Raw genomic sequence first — 25175 nt, forward strand, 5'->3', positions numbered from 1 at the left:
CAGCTTGCGGATAGTGAGTATACTTAAAAATTTTTCAAGGAAAAAACAGGAAGGGATTTTTTTAAAGCATGTAACTAAAACTTGTAGAACGAGAAAAGGTGAAAAGTGAAAATACATTGAAAAGCTTAAACACAAAAGGAATTTCTTTTAGGATCTGCTAAGCAGTCAGCTAAAGGAGTCACGAAGGATGCTCGCAAGAACATAAATCAAAAACTGTACAAACGTATTGTCACCGGTGGAGAAACAGTTCGACTTGTCAAAACCAGATTTGCCTCTAGCAAACACCAGTTGATGACTGATCTTTGCAACAAGAAATCATTGTCTGGCTATGATGATAAACGTTATATTTTGGATGGTAGAATCAGTACACTACCATACGGCCATCACGCGTTGCAAGAGGAAAAGTTCTTGAAAAAATGATTCATGATCCTGACTGGATTTGAGCGATGAGGAGACTAATGTACATTTCGCTGAATTTACCATGGAGCAGAGTCCAATTTCAACTCAGCACACACAGCTACTGGAACCTCGGTTACCTCCAGATCCAGGTTTTAACCAGCGTGAGCACAGCGAAGTTGAGATCGAGGAGGACTTTATTATTTTTGAAAACCTCACTGAACAAGAGAGTGAGGGAGAGCTTGATATATGCCGCTTCATTGACAACAAGGTGGTCGAAACTACTATTTCGCAGTCTTTTTGATGTACCATCCTTTTCGCTCTCGTCAATTCACCCTGTAGAAAACATGTCAACACAAAAACGGAAAATTGTAGCGCAGGGACCATCTACAAGCGCCTCGAAAAAACCTGAGAGAATCCATGAGCCGGTCTCCAATAAGAAAACCGATAAACCTATGGAGAATGAAAATTGGTGAAGAAACTAGACTCTGACTGTGTTTGTGATTACGTGCTAACTGAAAATTTGTTTGATAGGCTTTCATTGAGATATATGAAACAAAATCTCATAAGTTACTTTCTTTAGGTGTTTCACTGTCTTGTATGTGTTAATAAATTTTAGTAGAACCAGATAGTTGATCAAATTTTGTAGCCTTTTTCTCCTCTGTACCTTCACTGTTTTGTAAAAAAATACTTTCATTGAAGCAGCTGATTGGTCAATTTTTGTGTTATTTTTCTCCTTCAATGCCTTCAGTCCATAGTATAAATTTTGACAGGCTTGCATTGAAGCAGCTAATTGATCATTTATTAAAGTATTTTTCTTCCTAGCACCTTCACTCTATAGTGTAAGTGTTGGTCGGCTCTCATTGAAGCAGCTGATTGATCAATTATTAAAATATCTTTCTCCGTAGTACCTTCACTCTATAGTATAAGCGTTGACAGGTTTTCATTGAAGCACCTGATTGATCAATTATTAAAATATCTTTTTCTGTAATACCTTCACTGTATAGTATAAGTGTTGATAGATTTTCGTAGAAGCAGCTGATTGATTAGTTACTATAGCTTATTTCTCCTTCCATAACTTCACTCTATAGTAATAGTAAGGAAAATCTTTTATTGAACCAGCTGATTGATATGTTATTGAAGCCATTTTTCCGCTTCAGTACTTTCACTCTGTGGTATAAGTGTTGATAGGTTTTCATTGAACCAGCTGATAGATCTATTATTAAAGTATTTTTCTTCTTAGTACCTTCACTCGATAGTATGTGTTGATAGGTTTTCATTGAACCAGCTCATTGATCATTTCTTGAAGTCCTCTTCACTTTAATACCTTCATTCTATAGTATATGTGCGACAGCAAACAAGCATTCTAAAAACGAGCAACATCCACACCACAACTTTCAGTTGTATTCCCGACCCGGGTTTTCATTAGCAAGATCATAGCGAGGACGAAATGAAAGAAAACCTTCTTGATTTTGACTAATTGCCCGATTTGTCAGACAGCGGATTCTGTATAAACCCTTCTTGCGATGGCCTTATGTTGGACCAAGCAGTCAAATCGGATAACGCAATTGTTTCATGTGACAATCAGTTCACATTACCATCACCGGAAAGTAAAAAGAGATAGTAGAAAGCAGAAAAAGGAGCTGCGAACAAATCAATAGATTGCATTATAGACTGTTCTTCAACTGATGTAGAACAAACTCAGTGGTTTGTGTATTTATACTGACTAACTACGCTTTTTACCATTAAAAAAACCCGCGAACAGAAATCTAAAATAAGTAAGCACCCATTGTCGAAGTGCTATGAACTTTTGTTGAAGTGCTGCACGCCCGGAACGCCAAAAGAAATTTTTTTTTAAAAAAAAATTTGGAACATTTTGAAAAAGTTTTTAGGAAAGTTCGCGGGAAAAAAATTTGAAAAAATTTTTGAAAATTTTTTCGAAAAAGTTTGGTGAAAAAATTTTTTACAAATATTTTCTGTTGCAAAAAAAGTTGCAAAAACTTAGCAAATTTCTTTTTTGCTCTCCATCCTTGCTCTCCACCCCTGCTCTCCACTTTGGCTCTCCGCCCTCAATCTCCGCTGTGGCTTTTCACCCTTGCTCAGCGTTTTGCACCGCCTGTGCTCTCCACTTGAATTTGGATTTGCTCCCGAAAATTGTCATTAACACTTCCTCTATGTTCAAGTTAAAACACACTTGGGCATCCAGCAGGTAGCTTAAAAATCTTGATATTTAAAAGTTAAAACTCGCTTAGATAACCAGCAGGCATTTTAGGATCCAAAAAACAAGTTATTTTTCACCAATACTATCGATATGCAATCTAAAACTCGCTTAAGTTGCCAGCAGGTAGCTTAGGATCCCAATTTCAAAAGTTGACCTGTAAACTTTAAATTGAAACGAACAGGTGAAACGTTAGCTTCTCTTAAAGTACTTATTAAACAAATTATCTCCGAAAGGTTTAAAGAGACTTGGTTGTTGAGTTCTTTTCTTTTCTTCTTCTTCTTCGTTTTCTGTGGCTGGGAAAGTGGATTAAGTACAATTCGTTCGGTTTCTCTTGGGGACCTAATATCCGAGTTTCTGGCTCCGTGTGAGTCACTATCGGAAACTATCACCAACTGGACAATTTGATCAGATGGACTGTTCTGGGAAGCGTTGGAATTACTCTCATCATCCGAGATAAGAACAAGTTCCACCATATCATTCTCAGCGTCATTTTGCTCGAATTATCCACTGGTTTGTTATGAGACAGTTCCGGTGTTGCGCTAGCAAAGTGGGTCAAAAAATCTAAATCTCGGTTTGATATTGTCCAACGGGAGCATGGACACCAGTTGATATCTATTATACCCGATTTTTGGCAGTGTAAGCCCATCCCTTAGTATTATCTAAAATGGTGGACTTTATAAGAGAAGGGATAAATTGCATTACAGAAAAAAATGAAGTTTTTGGCTAGGAATAGTTATTACACCACCTCGTTTTCTTAACTTACTGTGAAATCCAATAATTTGAACCAAGAATTGATCTTTGGGGCAACAAGGAGAATAAGAGAATAATTGTCGAAAAACTGATATTCTTTAATTTGTTAACTGGAATGAAAATTGAATTAGCTGAAAAGGTTAAGTAAAAATTTTCGGCTCAGACGCTTGATAGATTTGTCTTGAAGATTATAATCACGAGGTCGGAAAATCAAAGCGGAGCTCAATTATGTCTCGACATTCTCGTAAAAATTCCACAAAAATTTATACCCAACATTTATTGATCGGATAAATCAGACTAGACAAATCATTCAATGCGAAACATTGGACTCTGATTTTAGACAATGCACTATGTACCAGTGATAAAGCGATAACAAAGAGGTCGCGTCAGTTTGCATGTGTTTGTGATTGTTTGTTCTGTGGAAGGTATATTTAACTCAAGATGCTGTATGTGGGTTACAAAATAGGAAATAAGTTCAAAAAGATTGCCGGCACTCAACTCAGGACATTTATAAGAGCTAACAACTTAGCAGGAGAATATATACAAGCTAACTTAACAATAGATTATTTACACATATAGCTTCCGCGATTATTAGCACATTTGGTCCATTGGTAAAAGACTTGCTCAATACTCTGTAGGACGCAGATTCGAATCCCAGTGGGGCGAAAATCATTTTGCAAGTATCCCCCTGTATATCATCCTCTATCTATCGCCGTATTCATTGCTAAGAGTTGTGATGGTCCTTTGTGGTCAAAAACTTTTTTTTCACAGCTTTTCACGGGCAATCTTATGATTTTGTTTTTACAAGACCTCGACCCTAGATTCAAAAAGAAAAACAGTTTAGCTGATCGCATTTCTCAAACAATTAATATAAATTCTGCAAATTGGCGGTTTTAGGTAAGTTGAACAAAAACTGGATGAAGCATTCTGAGAGGTTGAAAATTCTAGGATTCATAAGGCCTTGTACATTTTACAGCGGGCAAATCCTGGAAGAGAGAGGTGAAGTTTTTGTTAGGGAACCCAGGAGTTGGGACCCCTCTGGGCAGCGGGGAGCTAAACTTGAAGGATCAGCAAGATTCTTAGTTATAGTAAATATCTTTTAAGATCCAAGCCAATACAACGTTATCAGATCCCATAAGTTCTCATACGTTTTGCTTTGCAAATAGACAATGCAAATTCTTTACAATTTTTTCAAAGGACGAAAAATTGACAAATTTGTGAGGTTATTCTCTTATGAATCAATTGTAAGTAATAAAAACATAAATAGTATGTTGCGAGAAGTTGCAATTAAAAAATATCTTCTTGAACAATATTTTCAACTTAGAGTAGACACTGAGGCAAAACATCTAGGCCTAAAAAAGTCTATTCTCAAGTGCTTCAAGCAAAAAGGTTAAGAGAGTTATCGTCAAGTCAAATAAAGGCTACACCTTAGTAAATATTAAAGTTTATAGCCAAAAGTATTAATTTTAATTAAGCGAGTAAAATTCACGCGAGAAAAAGTCATCTTGTTTTCTTTCTATTTCCTAGGATATAGAATCTGTGGGAAAATTACAACTTAGTATACCATTATTACAAGCTACCTTTTCATGAGTGCTAGGGGTTGTAATAATTAGTAATTTGGGATTTATTGATTCGGGCTTCGGTGTTTTTAAACAGAATAGATCCAAAATTTGCACCAGCTCTACCGATGATGCATATAGGTTCATACATCCACGACCACAACCCGGGTAGCATGATGAAAAAACGCTGATGATAAAACCCTTCTCATCATATGCTAAACATATGCTGAACTTATATTTGTTCAAAAAATTTGCAAATTATTATTTTTAAATATTACAAGATGACGTAAAGAACCTTGCAAGATTTCATTACATTGCAAAAAGCACATTTGTTCGAGAATATATACTCGGCAAATTGTTGTTTTACGCATGGATTTTACGCACATATATTAAGGTCAGGAAAGTAAGCGAGCGCGAAGAAGTGTGATACCTTCAAATTTTGGTATGTGGGTCATTAGTTTTCGCATTTTAGAGTGTGCGAATACTAGTGATAAATCTATTGATTCTAATCCTTTGATCTTGTCACTCTTTTCCGCACGTTTAATATCGGCGGCTACCACTCTTTATGAATTTTTTTCAGAAAAGAGTTTTGTTTTAACTAAGGAATTTTTACGAAAATACTAAGTCGGATTAATTAATAACTAAAACCCAACATTTTATAAATCGAATAAATCAAATTTTGGGGAATATGTCGCCGATTTTCGCAGTGCTATTGTCGCTAGAATTAGCTGCCGGAATTAGCGACGAAGGAACGGCAGTTTGTTCGGTAATTTTTGCATTGCCGCTGTTTTTGGCAAATTTGCTAAAATACGCAAAACCAACAAAATGTTGCAAGATGACCAATAGAATTTGACTGAGGGAGTAATGATGTTACCTGAGAAGTTGAAGAGGGCGGCTCCGAGTGGAGGCGAGACTTGAGTGTAATTGTGTCCCTCGACTGTAATACTGTTTTCAATTGAGAACTCTATCTCTACGCTCTGAGAAGTGTCAGCATCTGAGGAGGTCATACACAAAACGCCCTTGCTTCTCTAAACAGCATGAATCCGTGTCCTTGCACCGTGAAAAAAAAATTCTTTAGCAAGTGTGCCCAAACTATTGCCTGTTTTTGATAAGACTTTGGTTAACTTCCCAAGTGGCGAGAGCCGACCCAATAAGTACAGCAGATCATCTATGATCAGGCCCCACTTGGGTCAACCTTGGTTGCGCATTGGGGGTGCTAGGCAAAAAGTTTGATCATCGAAATAACACTGTTTATATGTTTTCTGAACTCCTTATCTAACAAGATTAATCTCTTACAAACAAACATGTTCGCTACCAGAACACATGTAACACAAAACAGACATTGGTCTTCAGCGCAATTTTTAATTCTCATTAACTAAAAAGGGGTTCTGTTTTCCAAACAAGTTTTCTTTCCCGGGTAATTATTACTTCTTTTGGTTGGAGGACTGTCTATTCTGCGGCTGAACCTCTTGGTTCTGAGCAGAATAGCCAGACTCAAGATGGAGTTCTGATCACACCGTAAAAGCTCTGCAAAGGGCTCTGACTAAAATACTCAAACAATACCTCCAGGATATCCAGAGTCTACAGTTGTGATCACACTGCAGACCCTAGAATGCTCTGATCAGCCTGTGCAGACACAAGATGGGGCCCTGATCAGACTTTCCGGATCGCAGAATCTCTGATCAGATTTTCCCTGGTCAGACCATGAATAGTCTAGATGTGGACGTGATAAGACCGTACAGAGTCTGGATGGTCTTGGTCAGATTTTCGAGGCCGTACTATTGCTGCCCCAATCAATTGATTTAGGCCGCAAATTGTACATTTGCTGGAAGACGCTTTTGGTTAGTCAAGCTTTAACCCCCACCCCAGTGCTCTCGACCGATTATGGTCTTATCATAGTTATCATATATTGCTCAACCTTGGTTAATACGAGATGTAACTACAAACAACAAGAAACAATTTTGCGCAAAACCAATAAAATTGTCACATTTCTATTTCAGTGAAACTTCTCTCCAGTCTTTGCCAGCTTTCTCAATTCAGAGAATAAATTGACAAATAAATTGAATTAGAACGGTTTGCCATATGAGAAAAAAATGGTTAACACAAGGGATCTGCTATTATAAAATATAATTTTACCTGCTGAACTTTCCATTAAGAAAATTTCTGTTTTCAAGTTTTTTTTACTCAATAAAGAATTATACAGAAAGCTGTCAAATATCCAAAAAAAAAATCGAAACCTTGCGAAAATAAAGCAAGCAAGAAAAACAAAAAAACTCAATGGAAAATTAAATAGCGAAATAATAAGGTTACCTGAACATGTGCAAAATATAGACAAGTACAAGTTTCAGAAAATATTTTTACTAGCAGTATAAAAAGCAACCTATTTATATGTTTAAAAATGGATTCGTAAAAAGTGAATAGTTGAACAATCCGTTTTCTGATAGATATAAAATTTGAAAATGGTTCTTGTAGATTTTTTTAAAAAAAAGTCCGGTTTCTTGAACCCGGATATGGCAAAACTGATCAACCTCGGTTTATTATTTTATGAATTTAAATTGCCCGGATAAAGATGTGAGTTGATGAAAGCGGAAAATTTTGTAAGAAATGAATTAATTGCGCTGAAATTATTTAAGGAACATGCTGAATGTGTTGAATTGATTGTTTTGGGCTCTGAATGTACTGAATTTTTTTCTCAATTCTTACAAAATCTTTTTCAACATCTTAAAATTCATCTCTTGAAGCACTTCCAGAAATTCAAAATTCTGCATTTGCAGCACTTTTCTTCATTACTATTGCTTGTAACGCAATAATAAAGTATGCTACTTCATCTTTTACAATTCTGGAGAACCACTAACTAATCAAAAATATGCGTTGTTTTTTTAAAATGATATTTCATAATTTTGCAAAACAGAACAATTGAAAAGCGTCACACTTTCATTTTAGCTAAAGGAAGGAAGACAATTACTCTTAAGCTACCTGGTTTCATTCAATCAAATAATGTGGCAACATACTTCAGCTTCGATTACTGCTTTTTCTTAAGAGTTGACAATTGGTCTTTTGCAACTGTTTTTCAAGTTGGATTGCTCTGGTGCAATTCTATTTAGTCTTCTGTGCTGCTCCGATGCTGATTCTGTATGTACAAACGCCAAAAAAAATGAAAAGTTCCGAATTTGAAAAATTGAAGTATGACAAGCCTTTTGCTCAGCCCATGAAAAGACCATGCTCGACGGGCGCTGACAGGCGCTGAAAAAAATTTAAAGCGGGAAAATCTGACATAATTATCAGCTTAATGTGTTGACAATTGCTAAAACTATAAAGAAATCCGTTGAAAATGTAGCTCATTAAGCGAGTGATTATGTAAGATTTATTTGCCGAAAAACATTTTTCCTTCAGTGTCAGTCAGCGCATTTCTTACATAATTTGTAGTAAAAATCTCGACCCTGGTCAATTTGTTAAGAGAATATTTTGTTCTCTGCTACAGCCAATAAAATTGCACCATAAAATTACTTTAAAATGTAACTTACAGAAACATCGACTGTCAGTTTGTCCTTGTTCACACCGTTTTGAACCATTTGAAAGTTGACCTTATTGTAGTAATTCTTCGTAAGATTGTCGATCCATAGAAAGCATATTGTGTTGCCATCTTTGGTTACCAAGTGGGTCAAAGGTTGAGTAGGGGTATCAAGACCTGAACGAAAGTTTGAAATTTAGAACTGTTATGGGGGGATGAAGGGGGGTGGGGGGGGGGGGGTTTGGGTGTTGTGCGAAAAGGCGAGGAATCAGTATGCGAGTTAGTTTTTTCTGTGTCTTTCCCATATGGTCCACCCAGCATAGTGGTCATATAACGCCATAGCAAACCATAGTGGGGGCTATAATTTCGTCCCGGGGGTATTATGGGAAAGACCCTTTTTCTTTTTCTTAACAGTTTGAGGCCACTTGAAAACTCGAAAAAATAAAGTCACAAAAACTGAGAACCATGTTAATCGATTGCAAATGAAAAAAATTTCCTTCTATTGAGAGAATTATCAAAGAGTAAAGAAGAGAGGCAACATGCAAAAGAAATCAAGCAGAATTTGAATACCATTTGTAAAAATAGAATTAACAAAATTTTCCCGAACTTACTGGATCATGTTGCCACATCTATTCAATGAAAGTGAGTTACTTGACTCCAAATTGGCTAAAATGCTTCATTTTCAAAAAAATACTGCCCTAAAAAACAAAAGAAAACTTTAATATCCATGAATAGGGGAGCATATTGAAATTTTTTCTAGATTAGCAAAATATTCTATGATTCAACTTAATTAATCGCGCCTCCATGTCACCAAATTCTTTCGACCCAGAGTTTGGAATAACAATAATTTTTTCTAGAAACTGTAAAAATGACAATATGCATTGATGATTTATAAGCTATATCAACGTTTTTTCAACTCACCTTAATAAAGCTTAAATTGAGAATTTTACCTGCTACCGTACAATAAGACTAGAAAAAATTCATTCTAAATGCATCACCGCTCTATCTTTTTGGGAAGCCGTTTTTGATGCGTCCATTTTATTCGTCGATATATGAGTAGATATGTTATTTATTAGAAAAATTAGTCCAATTTTGTCCCCCTCCCGGTGACAGTTCTAGTAACATCTTGTTTGGTTCCACCACAAGACTTTTCCAGTAACAATTTGTCTCAACATGTGACTTTTCCAAAAACAATATCATTGACTTATTCAGTACAACTATTTTGTCCAACCCCGTAATTCTTCTAGTGACAGTGTTCTTCAACACCCCGTAACCTTTACAGAAACAGCTTTTTAAATAACTTAAATTCAACCATTCAAAACGCAGGATTTCAAAGTTTGTTCCCGCAAAGCGCTTTCCTTTCTGGAAATAACGTGCAAAAGGTTAATAAAATTAGAAACAAAACAATTACCCTTCATTAGCACTGATTAGCAATGGTTTTCCTTATCGTTACTACACAGAAAGTAAAAATAAACAAACTGCTACAGAAATAGACCAGTCATTGGGTAATAAGAACTTCTTCGAAGATTTATAGTTTAGGAACTCAATCTGAACCAATTGCTCTATGATTTCAGCTCAAGTTGAATTCAAAAACAAATTGGAACCAATTTCAAGTTTAAATTATTTGAAAGAAATACAAAACTTTAGAATGTTGAGTCAGTGAATGGTTATTCTAGACTTTAAAGATTTCCAACACAGCCAAGAAATTTTGTTGAAGAGTTTTCTATTTGCACCACACACTATATTGACTATATTGACTGCTTTCTGTTTTCTATGCCTTGAGACGGCAATTATTCTTTTTCAATTGTTTAACGCGGAACTCACACTGCATTGACTGAGAGAAACTGACTATTTTCTTTAAAAAATACACAAAGCGTTCAGCTCAGAAATCCAGCTCGAGAAACCAACAAAGTTCAATTTTTGTCACAAAAGTTGTATGGTCCATGATAAGACTTGAATTCATTTGACTACCTTAAATTGTTTTGTGATCAGTTTCGTTCTGTGAAAAATGTTGTTCAAGATTGTCAAAATCGTTCATGAGACCCAGACTGTTTTAGTGAAAAATTTGACAGAGTACAAGTCTTTTTTTACCTCAACTAGAAGACAACTGAGAGAGTAATCAACGAATGTTAACTCACCATTGTCACCAACTTCGACTATTTGTACCATGGGAACCGCAGACTGGATACCGTGTCTTTCGAATCCCAAAGAGGAAACAATAACAACTGGCAGCTGATTTTCTCTGAGAAAAAACTTTTACTGACAAAAAAAGACATTTGCACGTTCATGCAATTAGTGTCTCAGATCCAGCTGTTCATTCAACGGATAACGCAAAATGCCAGAAAATCAATGCAATATTTCTCCTCAAAAAAAATTTAAGGACTACGAGGCGCCCTGTTGTTGAAGTATGTGACAAACATTGTCCTGACTCGCCTCCGTAGATTCACAACTTATTGAAAATTTGCTTGGTTCACAAATCCACAATCAAATACAGATAGATTTTCTATATGTTTCTTAGTTCATTTGAAAAATTTTTAATTGAATACTGATGCTATGAATAATTTAATGAAAACATTATAAAAAAATAAATGGTTGTGCCCGTTTATCATTGTTTTTGCTGATTTGAAGGTATGATCACTTGATCAATTTGATGCACACGTGATTTAGAAAATCAAAGTAGTGGTAGGAGGTTTTGTAACAAAGCAAAATTATCTGAATCGGAAGTGGTTTTTTTTATTCAAATATTTCTAAATCGTTTACATACGTTACTTTGCATTGTCAAGCTCATAGTTCTGAAACCCTATTTTGCAGAAAAGTCCGTTTGTTTTGCAATTTTATGAAGAGTTTTTGGATATATTTTAAAAAAACCCGAGATAATGAAAAAAGTATCTCAACATAAGACAGGTTAATCATGAATCTTGTAGTCACAATTCATCACATCTGTCTATTGGACACAACCCACTACCGTGGGTTCTTCAATTCTTGGTTTAAATAGAATTTTCGTGTATCGGTACCATTATCAAAAACTGCAGTTTATGTAAAAGCATTTCGATTGCACCTCTCTACAGTGACACTGATTCTCTTACACACAACATTGTCACTTACTTAGATTTTTATCAAAATTCGTACCCATTGAAACTTTGAGCGTGGGATTCAATTTTTTTAAACTTTTTTAATTGGTCTAATTTATGCAGCACAGAAAACCAACGCAAAGTATTAATTTTCAAAAACAAGCTAAATGGTTCGCCATGAATAGGAGTTGTGGGACTAAAACCAAATAAATTGTATTTGAATAATTAATAAGTATAACTTGCAATTCCTTAGACTGCATGTAAAACGTTAAAAGTTTCATAAAAATTTTGTTCATGAAGCACGCTAGCATTTTGCAAAAATAATTGCTCAAAAAGAAGTTGAAAAGAGATTTCATAATCTAAAAAATTATAGATATTTTAATTTTAGAGGCACAGAAGAAAAACACGATGAGTTTAGTGTCTCAGTGTCTGTTTTGTCAATAGACACCTCAAGGAAAATGCCTTTTGCTTGTTTTGAAACTGCAGTATTTTGCTTCCTTTGTCAAATTTTGAGTGATATGAGTTGGGTAAGTGATTCGAGAGGTGTTTATTCTGGCGGGAGAACTGTTGAAAATTTGACTACGAGCTGCTCAAATATATTTTAAACCATAAACAATGCTAAAAAACCTCTGATTGGAGATTTTTTAAATGCGTACAAACATTTTGGGGTCAGAAAATTTTTGGACAGATAATTTACCAGAAAATTGAACTCTAGAGAGAAATGATTTGGTTTTCTTGAAGCTTTAGAGTCGCGTTTACTTTGATTCTCTTCCGGAACCAAAATAGAAACGAGCTGGTTTGTCAGAAAACGACTTAGAAAATAATTAAAGAAACTCATAAGAACATAAATCATTTATCTTTAGTGCTGTTGATTAAACAAAGATAAAACTCCAGTTTTTTTTTAATTTTTACTTTGATTTGTTGTTTAGTTTTATTTGTTCTTCTGCGTTTATATCCCCATAGTTAAAATAAATTGACCCGCAGTTATATAAGTTCGTTCGTCCAATTTAGAACCGAATAATGAGTTAAATAATATTTCGCAAAGTTCAATCACCCACAAAAGGTGGAAAAAACAACAAACGGCCGTATGATATACAAACTTAGAGCAGTTGCTGATTTCACGCAATGAACTGAATATTCAAGCACAAACAAAGTGAATCAAAAATGATAAATCCTTCTAAGGGAAAGGAAGGAAACTTTATGGGGAAAAAAGTTTGGGACATACAATACTCTATAAATTGATTTAGTTTTGTTTAAAATACTGCTACTGAAAACTCATGGGGACGGACAAAATTATGGTACTGGAGAAGTGGGATATGTTACAAAAATGTCCCCTATGACACATGCGGCAAATAACATTAACACTGATATCTTTAGCGAGGAAAAACGTCAGTTGTACGTTTAGAAAGCGTACATCTACAGTTCGCTTGAAATGAGTGCATGAAGGAGAAAAATTTTTGCAATTAAAATGAAATAAGTCTACGCAAGACCAATTTTCAAAAAATGATGAATTTGTTAGTACAATTTACCGTTCAATTTGTGTAACTCCAAAAAATTGTTGAGCGCCTCCTTCTGACTCAGATGAGGGATTTCATTAATTAACTTAAAATTATTCGAAAATACCAATTCATTTTCAGAAAACAATCAGCAGCCGATCCAGTTCTACAACTAGCTGAAACAATTTTGTCTAATTCTGGTCAAAAAAAGATAACTGTTGCTTTTTTAAGGATATTGAAATTTTCCAGCATTTTCTCCAGCATTACATTTTCCTCAAATAATCGAAATGTATGTTTTTTCTCAGGAAGCAAAAGAAATGCTGTCTTCAATTCTTGCTAACCGCATGCAAAAATTAAAACCTAATGGCCTGTTTTCTAATTGTGAGAATTCAAATGACGGTGTGCCTTAGGGAACTGTTTTAGGACCTGTCATATCTCTACTATTTGTAAAAGGTTTTTTCTTCTAACATAAACACAACGGAAAAAGTAATTCACTTCGCAGATGACACTTCGCAGTATTGATTGTTCTGGAAATAAAAGTAGTTTACATGGATAAGTCAAGAAATTCAAAAGAATAACAGAAAAGAAAACAGAAGAATATGTAGAGTGTGAACAAGCTTAGCTTGAAAACCAATAAAACCGAATTCATGCAAACTCACGCGAAAATTCCGATTTGGGATGGTCTTCTGATAAAAAAGAAAACTTCACTACAAAAAAGCTGCAGATACCTTGGTCTTCAAATTGCCTCGAACCTGCATTTCGATGAGCAGCTGAATGAAACGTTAAAACAAAACGGCTCATGCTGTACGATCAACTTATCAATAACACATCTAATTCCCCTGAACTTGCGCATTCTTCTTTAAAAATCACTCGTGCTTTCATACTTTTCTTTTTCAGCAATCTTTTTTAAAATTAAATTTAAAAAAAAGCTAGAAACGAATTTTTTGACAGATTGGGGTATATATGTGGGTCTTCTACGCAAAATTTATGAAAGAGCGATAGATTTACTAATACAGACCAAAATACTCCCATCCGAGCTCATAATAGCCAAAAAATTTTAAATCAATTTTCATTATGACATAGTCAAACCAGAAGATTTTGAAACTTTCATGGTTATCTTTATCAAAACGCTCGAACAAAACAATTCGAATTTAGATAAAATGTTAAAAACAACTTGTTAAAAACAACTGGATTGACTTCGATTTAACGTCAATGAGTACAAAAATGTAATAGCTTACCACAATGGCTTCAGCTAGCAAGAATTGGAAAAATGTATAAGAACAAATTGAATAATTTTTTGGTCTCACAGCATGAAAAAATTCCTTTGAAAAGGTAACGTGGGTTAAGCTTTTAAAAGTTAAGTTTACTTTTAGTATGAAAACATTCCGAAAAAATTGATACATAATTTCTATACCAAAATTGATGTTTTTAATTTCATACTTCAATGATTTTAAACTTTATAGTATTTTGATACCAGTATATCTAACCACCTGGTTATTATTTTTCAGCTAAACAGATCACTTGAAAAATATTAAAGTGAAAATAAGACTTGTTCAATGCAACAGGTATAGCCGGTGGCAGCGTTGAAACGATAAGCCAACAAAAGAACATCTGTTGAACGGTGCCTCGTGTGCCGTTCAACAGATATTCTTTTGTTGGCATATCTTTTCAGCGCCTATGTAAAAAAATAAAGATTTACTAAGCAACAATCTGGTTTTAATAGTTGTCATATATGAATCAAAGTACCGGGATCGGTGGAAAACTCGAAAATCAGCAGAAAGGACTACAAATCATTTCATTTCAAAATATCAAATTTTTAAAGGCATCAACATGCTGAACAGCTTATACAGTTTTTTCAAGAAAAAAGAAAAAAAAACAAAATACTTTGTTACAGTATGTTTAAATACAAGCTTGAAGGTATTTTGTGGGGTCACCGATAAATTAATTCCTGGTAAATATACCAACTTTACCAAATTTCCAAGAATTCACACAGGAATTATTAATTGGTAATAAGTTATGGTGAGAGCATGGCCTGTTTAATGGGATTACTGAGAAAAAAATTGAGAGTTTTAGCGGGAACATCACCGGAAAAAGTTACGAGGTAATTCGTGAGTTTTAGTTGGAATTATCATTTTTAATGGTCAACGAACAAAATAGCGAGGCCAAAATAGTTTTTAAAAATGGTACCGTTTATAAACTTTATATCTGCTTTGTTAACTACTATTGATGTAGAGACATTTTTTAGAGATTTGTGAGTGCTTTATTGTGTCAAGTGGATTTGGAAGTACCGGTTTTGTGTGATTTAATTGGCATTCGTTTCAGGTCCACAACACTTTATGACAAAATTTTTGCTAATTATATACAAAAATTGGAAGTGTTAGTTCCGTTGCGTATAAACTATGAAATACAGAATATATTTTGGAGTCATTGTAGTGTTGAAAATAAAACATGAACAGAAAGTTTTAAAATTCTATTAATTTTTCAAAATGTAAAAAAATCTTGGCAAAATAAGAGCGATAAAGTAATTTAAGATGAGAAAATAAAAAATGCGGAAGGTGCTATTAAAATTTCTGAGACAACTGAAAAAATTGAATTCTACAATTAACATCTCTTAGAACAGTAAAAAACGCCCTAAAAACTAAGTCCAACTAAGTGTAAATCTTTAAGATCTGGGATTCGAAATCATTTCCGAAACCGTTTGGTCTGTTTTGAACTCAATCAAGAAATGTCGTTAATTGTAGTTTTGAGAGCCTGCTCTTCGGGGATGTTCCACCTCAAGGCAAGAGGCAAAGCAATATACCTGCTAATTGCTTTTCTGAAAAACGGTTTGTTTGCACGCTCATTAATTTTAGCACTAAAGGTGACTGGCTTGAGTACATCTAATGCTGATAGATCTGCGTTTAGAAGCCTTACAAAATACAAATAAATCCGATCTTGTATGAGGAACTCTGCTGTAAAAATTTTGTGTTTGTTTTTGAGGTCAGTAATTCTGTCAAACTCAATCGGCAAATTGGATGTAATTGAGAGGTGGCCCTGATTTCATTTTTACCTCAATCGACAAAGTCAGAAAAACTGATGACAAACTAGGAGTAAAGAAGAGTTCTTTTGCAAGCACGGAAAAATGATCTTCTTTTTTGCATAGGCATCATAAGACATACACAATGATAATCTCCTAGGATTCACTGGCATTGCCAGCTCTTTTCTGATGTGATTACACACAAAATAATAGGCAAAATAATATGGAACTGAAGCTTCATTTTGAAACAGTACAAATGAAACTAGACAACTGAAACAAAGAATAATTAGCCAAACATTTATCTAGAATACTATTGACCTCTCATATAATTGTTACTCTGTCCCCAGTGATTGGAGTACTTCAGGTATTGAGCTGGGTTAAATTGGCTGTTATTCAGAACTATTAAAAAGTGGGTAGCAACTGCAAAAGCACAGTTTTTTTCAAAAATAACACATTGTTTGCAATGGAAATGCAGCCCATCAAATAACAAACTATCATAAATAGGCATGGTTTTCATCAGGCGCACACGTCCAGAACTTTATATTTTTTATCACCTGCGTATGCATTGATTTTATCTCCTTAAATGTTTAATGCTCTCATTAATGGATGAGTTGTTGCAAAAATTTCGAACAGACGGTACTTGTTTTAGTATATTTGTGTCTACAGATAGCCTGTTTTGTATCACATCAACCAAACTTGTATACTTCTCAATCAACTTGTCAATATTTTTATATTCTTCTTTCAAAAATTGATTTGTCCCCTCCGGAGTGAGAGCTGCTTGACCACTGTTTTGGGAAGATGTTTGACAATTTCAATTTTTTCACTGGTTGTTGAGCTTCGATAAACACGTACGCAGATATCTTCTGGTATAGTACTAACCCCATCCAAATTTTTCACTAGTCTATTTCCAATAACAAGGTTTTGTGGGGACATTTTTTTCTGCCTGAAAACGTCTTACACGACCTCTTGAAAGGTTGCGGGTTCTAATGGTTCAAGGGCTTACCTGATTCCTTGGGATCTTCATTTGACTGCTTTTTCAGCTAAAGTTTACTTGCCAAAAAAAAGAATCACCTTTTTATTATTCATAAGTTTTTTTCTTCGATTTTTTTCACATGAATCTGTATTAATTCGGTACAAATAATTATGCGAAATGAACTCCTCTTGGTTCATCATATTGCTTTATCAAGATTTGTTAAAGTAGATAAAAGTATCGGTTAAAAGTTGTAAGAATTTCAAACGAGAAAAGAAAACTAAAATTGTTTCAATTTTTCTGCTAGTTTCTGAAAACACGTGAATAAACGGTGGTCAACTGCTCGAAACGAGAGATTGCTCTCTTGGACGAGAGATTGTCCAAACACAAACACAGTAAAGATACACAAAAAGATCAGACACAAATGCACACACACACATACACACATACACACATAAATACACAACGAAACACTCAGACGCAAACGCACACACTCACACACAGACAAACACACACACACACACAAAGACCCACACACACAAACAAAAAACACACCCACTGATACACACTTGCACCACACATAAACACACACACTCACACATACACGCACATAAAAGCACACGTACACACTCACACATGCTTCTCATCTTTATGTAAATATGTTTAAAACAAACAAAAGGTTGAAGTATTGTTGCTGCACAAAATACTAATAACCCGGACGTCTAACATTTCATTTCAACTTTTTCCCTGAATTTCTTGTTTTTTAGAAAAGAGTTAAAAATTTTCTCTGTAACGAAACAGGAACACCCCTAATAGAAACGAAAAAAGAATTTAAAGAGAATAAATAAGAAAATGAAGAGAAATGAACAAATCAGAGCGAAATAGACAATATTTCTGGATTATTTGATTGAAGTGCTTGGCTGGTCCTTTCATTCTAAGTTCTTGCTCTACAATTCAAAGTTCTCAGAAAACTTCCCGCGCCTTTAGTACATAATTTCCACACGATTCTTACAACAAGCAATCTTTTAGAGATTTTCTCAGCTTATCCTTAAAGTCTCGACACATCCAACATTCATTTCTTACATGTTTGACAGGAACTATCGACACCAATTCTGGTGGAGTAGAAGAATTATTCCTCTAGCTTGTCATTACCAGTTTGGTGATATGCAACCAGGCTGGTGGAAGACCCTGGAGGAATGCACGAACCCACCGATGTCAGCGTGACTCTGTAAAGTGCCCCGCGCCTGTCCACCGTGACAGTATCCTCATTTGCGAATCCATCCTTATCTTCTGTCAAGGTCTTTTTGAAGGTCGGTTTGGCAGGGACCCACTTTGAAAGTTGCCAAATGTGGACCTCGTAGTAGTATCCGCTCGTTACAGCATTCACTTCGGTCGTATTTGTTATACTTGTTTGGATATTTTCAACAATTCATTAGATGAGTTTAATAATAATGATAATAACTTGTTTTCTGTAGTAAAAAATCGCAAGTAAGCAGCGCTCATTGGCAAAATCTGCGCCAATGACTACCCGTGTTGAGAATTTCGCGGATTCAAACATAAGAAATCGTCGGTTTTCGTCCGGTTTTTTTTTCGCCAAAACCTATCAAAGCCCTTACATTTTTGGTCGTTTTGATTGGTTTTCGGTACTAAAACGTAAGAATCGTCCGTTTTTGCCGTTCTAAAAATCTTACAACAAGGACAGTCCTTGTCAGGATTCGAACCTACAACTCCAAGATTACTTCTCGCGTCGATTTTGTCGCATTTTCTCAACACGGGTAGGTTGAGGGGTGAGGAAGGGGGGCACTATTTTCAAGATTCAAGAAAAGAAAGTTCGGATCTTTTCTGCCCCCCCCCAAAAAAATATTTTTCAGGCCTCCCCCCAGGCGAACGTGCTATTTTTTTACATAGTAACGTGCTATATGACACCATATACACTCTAAAGAACGTGCAGGTAAATTTACCTAAAAATACAGGTAAATTCACCTGAACTGTGCATGTGTTTGGCGTTCCTGTGGTACCTGCACTGACCTGCAAATGCAAGTAATTTTACCTCAAATGTTCATGTATTCCCCCCTGCACATTTTTCCTGCAATTTACCTGAACAGTCCAAAATTCACGTAACTTTAGCTGCACAATTTACCTAAAAAATGAAGACAAATGAAGGTACATGAAGATTTGGTGCACATTTCTATCGATTTATTATAATAAGGATTGTCCAACTTTTCTAGTTAAACTGACTTCAGTATGCAGAATAATTTTCGGTGGTAGGTTTTAATTTCAAAACCTTTTATCTGCCGAAGCAGAATTTTCCTTAGAGCAGCGGAAGCTTGGCACTCACAGACTTTGCGGTTCAGGAATTGGGTGCTTTTGCAGAGTGCAAAAAGATTTTTTTTCAATTTAGTCAACAAAATTTAAAAGATTTTGTACTATTGTTCACCAGTATTTTCTTTTAATTTAAAGAGTAAATTCCGGTCCGAAAAACGAGAGCATTTTATGAAATTTTGAAAGTGTTCTGAGAGTAGTTTTTTGATTAAAAATATAAATCTTTGGTTCACTTTTTTCCAGCTTTGGAAAAATCATAGGGAACCTTCATTGAAATGGAATCGTCTTTTCTTTCTAAAAAGAAAAGCTACAAATTATTATTTTCAAAATCAGTTTTTCTGGAAAATCAGTTTTCCTGCTTCAAATTTATGCAGTATAATCACAGAAAAATTGCAGGTGATTTTCCTTAATAATTTGCAAGTAAGCAATTCCTATACATTATTTAGTGTGTAACTTGTAACTGGGGGGCGTAAGAAACACTGGAGGGAAACAGAAGAGATCCGCAATTTCTTAATTGTTTTATCCAGAGTTGAGGATTCGGTCGATTCACTGCTAAAAAATCAAGAAATACATATACGCTAAAATAACCTATTTAACATCTTATGTAGTTTTCAGAACTCATCCGATTTTTCTTATTGTTGAAAATATCCACATGATTCCGAATTCCGTGGTTGAGATATTGTAAATGGTCAGATTTGCTGGTGGTAGAACAGCTAAATAAGAAGATGAAAGAGAAAACTGAACTTCAATTGATAAATTTTGTGCTTCTGATTCCGAAAAATTACATAATGTTATTCCTTTGCTTTTGCTATCATTTTTTAAAAGTTGCATAACTATGTAATCAAAACAATTGATTAAAAGGCAGTAAGCGTACTTTTTCGGGTAATAGGTGCAATCGAGCATTTTCTCAAATTTACATGTGTTTCACAATTCTTTTTTTGTAAAGAAGTAAAAATTAGCAAGAACTGAGAGTTGAATAATGAGAAAGCACTCGAAGTGATAGAAATTCGTTAGTTTTCTTTCGCATAACATTACAGAACAGTGATAATTTCCCAACTTAGGTAAAAAAAATATTCGGGTGAAATCATCTGCCGAAATAGAACAGGAAACCAATGCTCTGATTCTCCTCTTCCTAATATATTTTAAACATCAAAATTGATTTATATAGTGCATAGGTTTTTTGTTTATCTGGTTTTCTCAGTGCTTAAAATCAATGATGCCACGCAGAAATTGAAAAATGGGGTCTTTCACATCACAACCACTTCCCAGCTTAGTGGTCATATAACCTACAGCTCCCTCCATCTTGTTATTTATATCATAATGTAAAATGGGGGACTCTTACTTATTAGTGAAAAGACTCTTATTTCTTGGTGAGACAGTCCACTTATGAGAAAACCACAGAGCGCTGCGGCATTTGTTGTGAAGTAAAAATAGTTTGTCTTCTTGAGCGTCAATCTTTTTGGGAATTTATTACCAAGTTTTTCACAAGATAGGAGCATAAAAAACTGAAAGGAATCAACTTCCCATATAATTCCCCTTTCCACCACCACCAATTTTTTGAGCAAGTTAATAAATTTCCAGCACAGAAAGTTGTCTAATGTTTGATGTTTTGTTCTGACTTTTTATTAGCTAAGTCTTTTGTTTTCAAACACGAATTCTAAACTAAAAGCTCGAATATATGATCACAAATAGCCACTTACGCTCATTTCTTTCATATGACGCCAACATCTTGCTTTATATACTTATGCAAATGATGCTCCTCTACGTTGGAAAGATCAGAAAATTAAAATGTTTAATAGACATAGTCTTAATAAGCAAGACCTAGTCACAAGCAAGAGCATACTCAATAAACTAAGAGCAAGGAATTAATACAATTTCTTTGTAATAATTTACCTTGTTGGTTTACATTGCTGGAATATAGTAATTTCTTAGAAACTCCGTTGATGAGCCAACAATGGTTAATTACAAATTTTTCTTTGATCATAGAAAATCCATCGGTATCATCTCTGATTTTTGGTGGATCATAGTAATCCCATTAAAACCAAATCGCTGCCTTAATTATAATATTCTTTCTTGTTACTTACCGAACTCTATGGTTGGCAGCAAATTTATTGAGATTTTGAAATTTCCTGAGTCTTCCATGCTCGGATTTGACCTTACAATCTGTTGATAAGGAGTTAGCCATTGCGCCGCATTTTAATACAAAAAATTATTTTGCTGGAAATTTTTAAACATTTTATAACCGAGCTGCGTGTAACGCTAGCGAAATAAGTGCATATTTTCAGCCAATAGCAAACGCTTTTGAAAGGCCTCGAAAAAAACTATGCTCAATCGATAGAAATATCGGCTTCTTTTTAAAATGATATGAGGATCCATTGATGGAAAATCCGGGTTCTATAAAAATGCAAACCTATCGTTTACTTACACACTGAGTTTTCAGCTGTTTTTTAGACGGAAGATTGTTTGATTTTTATATATTCTTGGTGCGAGGCATTGCTATCATTTTGAACAATTCATCTTGTGATTAGTTTTCTTTTGAGGTTTTTTTCAGAATTTGGAATGATATTGCTTTTATTTTCTTCTTGACCTGTTGAACTGCTTTTGTCTGTTTTGCTCATAGTGTTCAAGTTATCCGCTGGTTAAGTCAAAGTGTAATTTTTGTTCATACAAACTGTGAAATGTATTTCAGGTTTCCTCCTTTCGCTTTGTTATTATCCCAAAAATTGTCTTGGTTCCCTGTCTTTTTTTTCGAGATCTGCGCTTTTTGCGTCTTTTTGATGTCAATTTGAATTAACATTAGAGAGCCGAATATACTATAGAACGAATAATTAAGAAATCAAAAAGCAACTGTATAAGTTATGCCGTTTTTTCAAACTGCATTTGAAAAAAGATTGATAAATTGTCACTTTTTGGAAACAAGGTTTTCTTCCTTTTTGTTTTTCTATCTGTTGTGATTTCAATTAGTCTGCTTACTAAAAGCTCTCTACGAAGACGCTTTTTTAAAGCTTTGTTTGATACCGACGGAATTTAGCAACTTTGTCACAACTTTTTTTCAAAAAATTTCAGTAATTTTGTTGTTCCTTTGCGGTCTTCTCCTTAAGTCTCATCAAAGTTTCTGAGTCAATCAAGAATCAATTATTTGTATGTGCTCGTGCAGGGGTCATATTTCTTAGTTCTTTTATATGTCCACTCCAACTTATAAATATAAGTCGAAATTGAATACAGTTCACGCAAGTTTGTTGAAAAAGAAGTTGTCACTTTAAAAAAATTAGCGTTTGAGATTTAAATTGAAAATGGAGAGAAGTTGATACTTGGATTAAAAATCTTGTTTTCAATCTGACGTTTAATATGAGTACCAATTATATTTTAGCAGTGTTAGTGAAAAAAAATCAATTAATTAGGGAGTGACATTTCTTTCAACCTGATTTTGAAATTCGAATGAGATATTGTTGTTTGAACAGATTTTAGTGTTTTGAAAACAAATTTTTTGAAATCTTGACTATTTTTGTTTTTCTTTTTGATGTGATGCCAGTTAGTCTGGTTACTGACAGCTTTTCTTGATTCTCTTACGAGGCGTAATAGACTATTTTCATAGCTTCATTCGATACAGACAAGTTTTGGCAAATTTATCATAACGTGCTTTCGAAAAAGCATTTATGTTGTCCCCTCATGTAATCTCATTAAGTTTTCCTGAGTCAATCAAAAATTAATTTAGATTTGTGTGCGCAGGGGGCATTTTATTAACTTCTCTTTTAAAACTATAAATTTACTCTCGCTGATAAATCTTTGTTAAGAATTCAATCTAATAAAAAATTGAATAGAGACCGCGTAAGTTTGATGAAGATGAAGTTATTTCAAAGACACTACTGTTTGATAATAGTTTGAAAAAGGGATTGAATTCAATTTCCGGATCATTTTTAAGTCTGGTAAAATTAATTGTCACTTAATAAATTGTTTTTTTATCTAATTGACAAAATTGAATTAGAGTTGCTTTCATGTCTGTCGTTTTTGTTTGTACTATTGTTCACTTTAGTGAAATAAAGAAGTTTGAGTTCACTTATATACCCCAATTTTTGTATGCAAGTCTGTCCTTTTTTTAAAGAATATAAAACATAGCCTTCGAATTGCCAAAAAAAGCCGTTGAGAAGCTGATGACGGCTATTTACAACAAAGCTTTAACTAATTTCTTTTAATTTTATAGGTAGTCAATTTCTGCTTCATTTGAGAGACAACTATGCCACGAATGTGGATATGAGGGATCGGGACATTACGAGCCAATGTACATTAGCGAGCCTCCTTGTTCTATTAACACTGAGACATTGGGTTTCTTATCCCAATTGGCCACTGCTACCATTAAAACAAATCACGCTTACTCTTCCATCCATTTATATTTTGATCTCAGCGAAGTAGGAAGAACAATGATTCGAATTGAATCGGGTGGCGATAATTCTTGAGTTAAAAAAAAGATCACCTTCATTCACATACCTCTGAAATGTCATCTAAGCGATAATTTATATTCCTTTTTGGTCCCACCCCCCGGGCATTTAACGGATAAGATTTTGATAGAATTTGGCTGCTCCTGTCCCGACACCTTAAGGACATTTCAGCAAGTGAATTCCAAAAATAACTTAAATTACCCTCTTGACCTCAAATCTCACTACATGAATTAAAGGCTAGTGAATTGCCCTTTATTCTTACTTTGTTAGAGGGATTAAATTTAAAAAATCCGCGCCCTATCTCTCACGTGTAGTTGGTTTTAAAATATTGGGATGCAGTAATGCAAACCCAGGGTTTTCTCGCCAAGACCAAGATCTCAATTTGCGTAAATTTTTTGATGTTATATTTTGATAATATGGAACGGCTTGGAATGTTATTTTACCACTTTTGGCTATGATTCTTATCAAGGCTATCAAAATTCAACTGCCTGACCAGTAATTGTCGAATGTAGGCAGCCGCAGAACCCTAAAAATCTTGTGGGGGGCAGCAGTCAATATTGGCTCCCCCCCTTGAATTTTAAAGTCTTTTCATAAGTCGAGGTCTAGACCTGGGTCTGCAGAACCCTACGGAGCTTCAGAGCCCTAAAGAGCTGCTGAACCCTAATTTTGTATAAAACCTAGAATTCTACACAAACTTCGAAAAAAACTTACTAGTGCAGATTGTAATTGCAAATGTATCAGAAATTACGCCCGAGTCACCGGCTTCATCGTCATAATTAACTGAAGAGATGCTGATCTGTCGTCCAACTCCGGAGGGAATTCCATCCACAGTTGCAGCCACACCCCCGCTGGGAACCCTGGCATGCACTTGGATATTACAACTGGAACTCGGACCACCTGATCCGTCAGCACCATCCTCACACTCAGTATCGCTTGCATTCAGCTCGAAGAAGTGATTGGTGTTGCTCCAAATTGAGATATTTGCAGAGTGCTCATCGAGGTACGTGACATTGAATGTTACAGACGGGGTGCTGTGTACAATTCGCACGACTGTTAATAGAAACAGTTGACACAGATTGGATGGTATGATCAGAGGAGGCTTCAACCCAGGCCTACCCAGGTTGAGGTGCCAGACCGAAAGTGTGATATGTCCAGACCGAAATGAACGCACAAGGTGGCGTCGTGCGTCCAAAGTTACACGGTCTGGAAAAAAAATGAACGCACGATAGTCTGGACATATGCAATTTTGAACGCACGATAGTCTGGACTTATGCAACTTTGAACGCACGATAGTCGGGACATATGCAACTTTGAACGCACGATAGTCTGATCATAGGTTACTTTGAACGCAAGACAGTCTGGACATAGGCCGTTTTGAACGCACGATATTCTGATCATGAACGCACGAAAAAATTTTGTGCGTTCAT

General features: G+C 35.0%; 1 protein-coding gene across 1 annotated transcript in view; it reads right to left on the reverse strand.

Moving 5' to 3' along the window:
• Positions 1-727: 727 nt before the first annotated feature.
• LOC142334815 (uncharacterized) overlaps positions 728-25175 on the reverse strand; it is a 29808-nt gene continuing 5360 nt past the window's right edge. Inside the window, exons 2-7 of the mRNA XM_075383140.1 lie at positions 24460-24798; positions 19965-20025; positions 18143-18396; positions 8451-8614; positions 5801-5954; positions 728-732 (exon numbers count right to left, since the gene is read on the reverse strand). Coding sequence (XP_075239255.1) covers positions 728-732; positions 5801-5954; positions 8451-8614; positions 18143-18396; positions 19965-20025; positions 24460-24798 — 977 coding nt within the window. The remainder of the gene's footprint in view (positions 733-5800; positions 5955-8450; positions 8615-18142; positions 18397-19964; positions 20026-24459; positions 24799-25175) is intronic.

This window comes from Convolutriloba macropyga, chromosome 2 (assembly GCF_964194025.1).
Source record: "Convolutriloba macropyga chromosome 2, txConMacr16.3, whole genome shotgun sequence".
Classification (NCBI taxonomy): Eukaryota; Metazoa; Xenacoelomorpha; order Acoela; family Convolutidae; genus Convolutriloba; species Convolutriloba macropyga.